This window comes from Centropristis striata, chromosome 22 (assembly GCF_030273125.1).
Source record: "Centropristis striata isolate RG_2023a ecotype Rhode Island chromosome 22, C.striata_1.0, whole genome shotgun sequence".
Classification (NCBI taxonomy): Eukaryota; Metazoa; Chordata; class Actinopteri; order Perciformes; family Serranidae; genus Centropristis; species Centropristis striata.
In genome coordinates, this window is record NC_081538.1 from 26,559,571 (window position 1) to 26,568,131 (window position 8,561).

The following is an 8,561-nucleotide window of genomic DNA, read 5'->3' on the forward strand; positions in this document are numbered from 1 at the left end:
CATTATATAATATATATTTAACACTATTATTCAATTGCTTAATAGTTTTGAATTAAAGTTAATTCTATGTTACCATGCAAAAATTACACATGTTGCTGAATGTAAATTTAATGCAATTTTCTGTTTTTTCCCAGTAAGACTTTAAATTTAATGTAAATAGAAATTGTAAAAAAAAAAAAAAACCCTGTAAAAGGTCTGGCGGCAAAATTTGCCAAACACTTGCCATCATCAAGTAAAAAACAAAAAATTCTAGAGATATATTTTTTAAATACAGATATATATACTGTTTATCATCCGTTTTTAGGAAAATAAAAATATCTGTAAAATAACTTACGGTTGTTCAATGTTAGTGTTAGTGCAACAACATTTAATTGCTGCATCTGTGATGACCCCTGATTCAAACTAATCTTTGAGAAGAGTCAGTGGGACTGACGCTACAGATGATCAGAGGCGCAGAGTTGATGAAGTCATTATTCAGACCGGGACTGAAGAATGGGTAGAGTTTCTCAGTGAAGGAGCAGCCGGTGAAGGAGTAGAGAAGATCTGCAGCATCTGCATCGTAAAAGGAGACCACACCCTCCTCGTAATCCACAAACACCCCCACCTTCTCCGGCTTTGAACTCAGAGAGAGAGGTAGAGGAGAGCCAACGAGAGCAGCGTATTCTTCTCCATTCTTCAACCACATGGTCCAGTGGCCATTATCTGGGCACAGTGGGATAATCCCCTTCCTCTTGATCGACACCTTGGCAACTCCTAAAGTCCACCTAGTTTTGTCTTTAACTTGAACCTCAAAGTAAAAACTTCCAGAAGAGAAACCCTTCGTCCCCAAGACACAACAACTGGGATTAAATCTCTTGCTGCTGTCTGAAACATTCTTCTTCACAACACTGTGATGTACTTTCTTCCCGTCTTCAGACAGGATGAGAGCACGGTGTGCCGTAACCGGATCCAGAGTCACGTCCACTGCAAACTGCTGCACCCTGTTGAACTCGTCCTTGTGATGGAGCTTCTTTATCTCTTTGCCAAGAGTTGCCTCCAGTTGATCAACAGCTGTTGCCACAATCCCATCATATGATGGCTGCTCAATGCTGACCTTTGTCCAGTCCTTGGTGAGTGCAAAAGCATTCAGGGACGCGAAGCTCTGCAGGAACTGGAGGTAGTCTTTTGAGCGTGAGAGCTGCTCCACCTCGGCACGCCTCCGCACCAGCTCGGAGATTTCCTGCTCCAGCTCTTGGATGAAGCTTTGTGCACACGTCTCGGTCGTCTTCTGCTTCGCCTCAATCGTCCTGATGATCTCCTCCTGAGCTTTTTCCAAAGACTGAATCAAAGCACGGAAGACTTGAACGCCATCTTCCATCTCCTTGTCTGCAGCTTCCTTGCTGAGCTTCGCCGCTTGTTTGATCTCCAAAATCTTCAGCCGTCTCACCTGGATCCTGCGGTGAATCTCAGCCTCTCTCTTCCCCAGCTGGGCTTTGTTTTTCTCAAACTGTTCTTTCAATGGAATCACTTCATGCGACTTGTGGTCTAAAACCGGGCAGAGCATGCACACGCAGATCTGATCGGTCTTGCAGAAGAGCTCCAGAGGTTTCTCGTGGATCGTACACATCCTGCCCTCCAAGTTCTCCACTGGATCAGTCAGCTGATGTCTTTTCAGGCGGTCCGCCGTCAGATGTGGCTGCAGATGAGTGTCACAGTAGGAGGCCAGACACACCAGGCAGGACTTCACGGCTTTCCTCTTGGTTTCAGTGCAGACGTCACAGGGTACGTCCCCTGGTTTGACGGCTTCTCGATCCAAGCTGCTCCTGCCAGTTGACTCTCTGAACTGAGTGGCCATCTCCGATATGAAAGTGTTGACCCGCAGACTGAGCTTTTTGTAGAACGGCATTTTGCATGTAGGACACATGCACTGGGCGCTGGTATCCCAGTGCTGCGTGATGCAGTTGTGGCAGAAGTTGTGTCCGCATGGTAATGTGACCGGATCAATGAACACGTCCAGGCAGATGCTGCACAGAAACTGCTCTTCCGACAGAAAACAGTTGGCAGTCGACATGGTGACACTAAAAACCAAAAAGTAAAACTTGGCATTACCACACTGTTGTTTTATGACAAATATTTCAAGCCTGGATGATTGGTTTATTGCCTAAAAGCGGACTGTGTTGACAAAATAACTTGTTCAGTGTGAGCACAAATTAAAAACAGTAAGCTGTCCTTTGTACAACCTATAGTACACATGTTACTGTTTCCTGTTGAAACTCGGGCTAATGTGTTAACACAAATTCCTTTTCAGTAAGTAAGTAAGCACTTTTCATAGATACAATCACAAAGTGCTTTACATCAGGGATAAAATGCAGTAAAATATAGAGTTGACATAAAAACACACAGTAGTACAACAACAGGTAACTTCACAGATGCCCGGGAAAACATCAACATCAGGGGAAAGCCTGCCTAAAGAGATATGTTTTAAGTTCTCTCTTGAAACTGTCAGTGGACTCTATGCTGCGTAAGGTCAGTGGAAGTGCATTCCAGAGGTGTGAATGTTTTTAATGCGCGATTAGTGCGTCCAGGTCCTGTGAGTATGACCCTTGGCCCACCCCGTAGTTTGGGGAACCCATAACCGATGCAGCAGTAACATTGTGGATGGCAGCAGAAACAACCCTCCGTGAGCAGAAATCAATAAAGAGTGTCCTTTGAATGGCAAGTTCAGCTTCAACAAACCAAAGTTATCTGTAGTTACTGTCAGTGTGAATGAGTTACCATGGAGACGTCCAGTCTCAGACACCACAGAGAGACTCCTCCCCCTCGTATCACACTCCTCATGGTACATGCACACTTTATTTATTGTTTGTTTTAATTTATTTTTTGTGTCACCCTGTTTTGATCCCACTTAGTAGAAAAGAACGTTTCTGTGAGCCTTTATTATCCCCATGTGAGGTCAGACAATTACACTGTGTGAGATTATTCACTTCAAGTGTGAAGGATTATTATTTAACTTGAACCGTTGAACTGTTTCAAACAGGATGTTTAGTGTTCAGTTGGACGCTACATGGTGTTAGTATTACTGAGTCATGTTACATTCATCGGTTGTTTTTTTGTTGGGCCTCAGTTTGCCATGTTTTGTTTTCAGCATATTTTTTAAGCATGCATGTACCTTTGAGGTTATTCTGGACTGTATTTGTCATTTGCATAAAGCAACATGTGAGTCCACTCCCGTGTTGATAAGAGGATTAAAAACTTGAAAAATATCCCGTTAAGATACATTTAGAACAGATAAAAAAGTGTGATTACCGTATTTCCTCAAATAGTAGCCGGGGCTTCTATTAATAAAAAATCAGTTTGGGACCCGGCTAATAATAGGGGCAGGCTATTATTTGAAGGAGGCTTTTATTAAAAAAAGAAAATCAGGCACTTTTTAAAGTGTTTTACACAGCGCATTGTAGCCAGTTACCAGGATGTCGGCCATATTGGAAGTACTCGGATGTAAACAAACAATGAACAGCACGCTGAATGTTCATTTTAAGCAGGATTTAAAATGTCTAAACTACTAAAAAGCCCAGAAGAACATGTGTAAACGGCTCGACTACAGAGAAACTAAAAACTAAACTAAAAATTGTTTTTACACCTGGTTACTAAATGAGGCTGGTCATTAATAGGGGCCCAGCTTTAAATTGAGGAAATATGGTAATTGCAAACTATGGACAATCATGTGATGAATCGTTATTAAATATTTTAGTTGAGTGACAGCCCTTAATTTAAACACATTAAATCACCAACTGTACTCACCGATGTTGGGTGACTTCCTCAAATGTCTGACGAACAAAGTTAAATCTTTCTTGAAGTTGTAATCTCTCTCTCTTCTCTCTCAAGCAGGACGACTGTTCTGCTGTTGTTGCTGCTCACAATAAAGACTTTTCTCTGGTACTGCTGCGCGTCTCTATGTAGGTAAACCAGTTTGGGAGTTCCTGGCAGGAAACTTCATTCCTTCACATTCCTGCTCTCTCCTGGCTCAGGTCCAAGTTCTCTACGTCCCAATGTGACGCTCAAAGATGACCTTGGTTGAGTTCTTTAATCAGATATAATTGTTCTTGAATCTTTTGAAACAGGTTTTGATTGTCCTGGTAGGATGCCCTTCAGATTTTGGTGAGGACTTACTTTTTCTCACAGAAACTTTCATAACCAATGATCCATTCAAGGACCGTCGGAAAGTTTTAACTCTGACGATAATGCCTGTTTTTCCAGTTTCTTTCTACGGTAAATGTTGTATCTTTAGCGGTCTCTTGAGTCAGGTTGGAATGAAAACCTGCAGCCACATGGAGCTTTCACGGCTCAGTTTGACACTCCTGGATTAGAGTCAACTTTTTTATGTTGTACTGTGTTTTATGGATATTACCTCAGATTGTGAAAGAAACAAAACCCCACTGTGATAACCTTTGTCCTGTTTTGTTAGTAGAGTTAATAAAGTGTTTCCCCCTCAAACCAAAAGGAAGTGGTGTTGTCGGTTTTAAGGTTTCCACCTGAAGGCGAGCCGTTGGCTACAATTACAGGATAAGTTTGCCCAAGGTCACACACACATACACACACACACACACACACACACAGAAAACTACTAGAACGATATTTAATTTATATTTGAAAACTATTACAGAGTGAGCGGGTGGAGCTTCACACACACCTGAGTCCATCCATCACACACACACACACACACAAACACACACGCACACAGCTCGCTGCAGTCATTTCAGTTTGTCGGTCTCATTCATGAATGGCATTAATAACCTCCTGTGTGTGTGTGTGTGTGCGCGTGTGTGTGTGTGTGTGTGTGCGCTGACCCACATTTCTTAATGACTACTCTAATATGTTGTGAATTTATAACGACACCGACACCTCTAATATATTCTTAATGACCTCAGTAATGTATTGTGTGTGTGTGTGTGTGTGTGTGTGTGTGTGTGTGTAATAGGTTTTAAATGGATGAGCTCCTTCAGATCGAACACAGCTACCGGCTATTGAACCGCTATGCTAGCTGGCACACATCAGCGCTGATGAGGGAGGGAGAGAGACGTGGGAGAGAAATCACAATATTTATTATTTGTGACTGTTTGTGTTTGTTTGTGCGCTCCGTCATCGTCTCTCATTACTGTTTTTACTATTAATATTACAGAGTTTTTTTTACACCCTTATCTTCCAATGAAGAAGACTAATAGAAAACTGATTCCACTCTCACATCTGTCAGGTAAATTAAAGCCAGAAACTGTTCATAAAGATGGACGACTCTGCTCCACTTTCCTCACAAATGAAGCCCAAATATATATCAGATACGTGAGCTGCAGTATGATGTCATACCCATATACTCTCCTGACCAATCACGAGTCAATGACAGCTGTCAATCAAGATGTTTTATAAGATCAAATAAGATTTAATATTCAGATGATATTGGCCTATCACAGAGAAATCGGTATCTATGGGTTTCAGTGTATGTTATACGATATGTGCAGATTGGAAAATCTTTTTTTTTACAGAATAGATTGTTTGAAAATGTTTATGATTATATCTATATCTAAATGTATTGTTATATATTTAAATGGTCAGCAATTGACTAATACTGGACACAGGAATTTTGTGATTTATTTACTTTTTACTTTTTATTTCCTTTTTTTTTAAAACATGGTCAGCAAGTGACAACATTTAACAACATCAACATTTAAGACATGGTACTATTTAGACATACATTGTATTTTAATAATTTTTTTATTTAAACTGTCAGCAATTGACTAATACTGGACACGGGAATTTATTTATTTATTTATTTATTTATCATTATTATCATAGTCAGCAATTGACAAATACTGGACACAGATTTTTTATTTATTATTATTATTATTGTTATTATTATTATTATTATTATTATTATTATTATTATTATTATTATCATAATCATTATTATTATTATAGTCAGCTAATACTGGACACAGGAATTTTGCTATTTTTTTATTTTTTATTTTTTTAATGGTCAGCAATTGATTAATACTGAACATATAGTATTATTTAACTATTTATTATTCCTTGTTTTAATCTGTGTATTTTTCTCTTTAAAAAATCACTACCGGTCTCAAAAACCTACCATCAGTCAGGCTCTAGAAATAAATAATTAAAACGAAATTAATGAGAAAATGGACACTTAAACACGTATCAACATGTTAAGAACTTATATGGTTGGAAGTCAAATCACTAAAAAAAATGCTTTTACCAACAAATAAAATGTTTATAATCCCATGTACCAAGTTTTGGTTCGATTAGCCACAAAAAAGAAAAGAAAAAATAAACAAAACATTTTTAAGAAAACAGGTTACAGGTTATGACCTGTACTGAAGCCGGCCACCAGGGGGCGATCTGGATGTTTTGGCTTCACTTTCAGGGAGCTTCCCACTCGCAGCTGCTTAACTTGTTTTATCTAATTTTTTAAATCAGTAAAAAATTGTGTCTGTGACGAAGGGAAAGTCCAGAGTGATAGTTTATCTTCAGACCGAAGGTAAAGCTGTTGATAAACGAGTCGATCTGCATTCCAGCTCGAGAAGTAATCATAAGACATGTGACAGACGCCCTGTGAGAGTTTACTTAGTTTACAATAAACGCAATCAGGGAGCTCAAACATCCAGAAGGAGCTCAGGACAGAACGGAAGAGGTTTTATTAGACATCCTGTCAGAAGTGCAAACAGTCAATTTTTAATTATTCTGTGTAGATGAAATAAAAACAAGATTACAAATTACATAAAGATACAACAAAGAAATAAATAATGGCACAATATAATAAAAAAGACTAAAAACTACATAAAACTGATTTAAAAAAAGCTGAATATAATTTCTGTGGAGCTCCTGTCTCTTGCAGACGAGTCAAGCTCGTCAAATTCAAAACCCCGGAGGACTAACAGGGGACCAGGGGGGACCCCGGGGCGGACTGGCAGGATTACAGCTAACATGTACTGTTTCATGATTTACGGTAATTCAGTTCAGATATAAACATTAAAATATGTTAGGGTTGCAATTCAACAGTGTTTTACCTTAATTCCTTCAAACATTTTTTTTTTTTTTACAGTGTGGTAATATTTTGTTCTGAGACTTTACATGATGCTTTTCAGTTGTTTTTTTATTCTTCTGTGAGGAATAAATTCCTTTAACGTCACACTGCAGCGCTCACATTCTCACTTATAGATGACTTGTTGCCCAGAAACACACACACAGAAACACACACAGAAACACACACACATTCACACTCACATACACACACACACACACAGACATACACACACACACACACACACTCTGCAGCAGGAGGCTGCACTGAGTGGGCGATGCAGTGTTTGTCCTCAGTGTTTTTTTCTGAAGTCTTCAGGTCGTTCTCAGTGTTTCTGTTTGTTTTTGATATTCACATTTACATAATATACACAGTACATATATATATATATATATATATATATATATATATATATATGTATACATTTATACTGTCTACAAGAGTTTGTTTGCAACTTGTTTTCCACATAAATAAACTGCATTGCGTTTTGTTTTTGATATTCACATTTACATAATATACACAGTACATATATATATATATATATATATATATATACATTTATACTGTCTATAAGAGTTTATTTGCAACTTGTTTCCCACATAAATAAACTGTATCAGTGTTGACTGAGTGTGTTCACTTTCACTGTACATCCTAAAATCTGCAGACTAAAAAAGATTGAATGGATTTTATGGTTGAGAGGACGAAGAAATGAAAAAGGTGTGTGTGTGTGTGTGTGTGTGTGTGTGTGTGTGTGTGTGTGTGTAATGAGGCCTGACTTGGTTAATACCTCAAGGCGAGGTTTGCTTTCTGATGCCAAAACACACACACACACCCATTGAAGGCGAGGTAATTCTTTTAAATGGCAGCGGTGAAACACGATTACAGCGATGAATGAGAGCTGTCAGTCAGAGAGAGCCGGCTCCGTCTACAGGCTGAGAGGAGTCAGAGAGTCACGATGTCTCTGCTGCATGAAAAGAACTCATCCAGGCCAAACGTATACAGGTTTATTCTCATACCAAGCTTTTTCTGTGAGATTCGACCTTTCTGCCACACAACTGAAATCTCCTTTCAGACAGTTTCTTAGCATTTTTCCCCCAATAATTTCTCTTACTACGACTACAGTTTGACTTTATTTTGTATTCTTGTGTGATGTTTTTTTTTTTTGTGTGTTCTTTGAGGGTGTTTGGATTTTGGCGCTGGTGCCGATTTGATATAGAAGCATAACTGACTTTTATCGGTAAAGAAAAGTCTGTAAATCAGTGGATAATTCATTTCGAATGTCACAACCAGCAAAAATGACTCGTCAGATAACATTCAGAAAGTCTATTAGAGCTGTAAGATGAAATCATCTATTGACATTTGCCATTCTGGCGGATTGAAAAGTATGTTTTCTTTAAAAGATGGCCAAAAATACACCATTTATCGTAGAACCCCCCCCCCCCCCCCCCCCGTAAAAACTGGCATTATTGTCAGAGTTTGAACTTTTCCGACA

At 39.0% G+C, this 8,561-nt stretch overlaps 1 protein-coding gene across 1 annotated transcript; it reads right to left on the reverse strand.

The window, feature by feature from the left end:
- Nucleotides 1–321: 321 nt before the first annotated feature.
- LOC131961049 (E3 ubiquitin-protein ligase TRIM39-like) lies at nt 322–3,825 on the reverse strand. The gene is made up of 2 exons (XM_059326326.1): nt 3,781–3,825; nt 322–2,057 (listed from the first exon to the last, which is right to left on the reverse strand). The coding sequence occupies exon 2, from the start codon at nt 2,048–2,050 to the stop codon at nt 398–400; it is 1,653 nt and encodes a 550-aa protein (XP_059182309.1). The 5' UTR covers nt 2,051–2,057; nt 3,781–3,825; the 3' UTR covers nt 322–397.
- Between the last annotated feature and the right edge of the window lie 4,736 nt (nt 3,826–8,561).

Bases quoted from the DNA above. Each gene is read 5' to 3' on its own strand.
- LOC131961049 (XM_059326326.1), bottom strand. From the start codon at position 2,050: ATGTCGACTGCCAACTGTTTTCTGTCGGAAGAGCAGTTTCTGTGCAGC.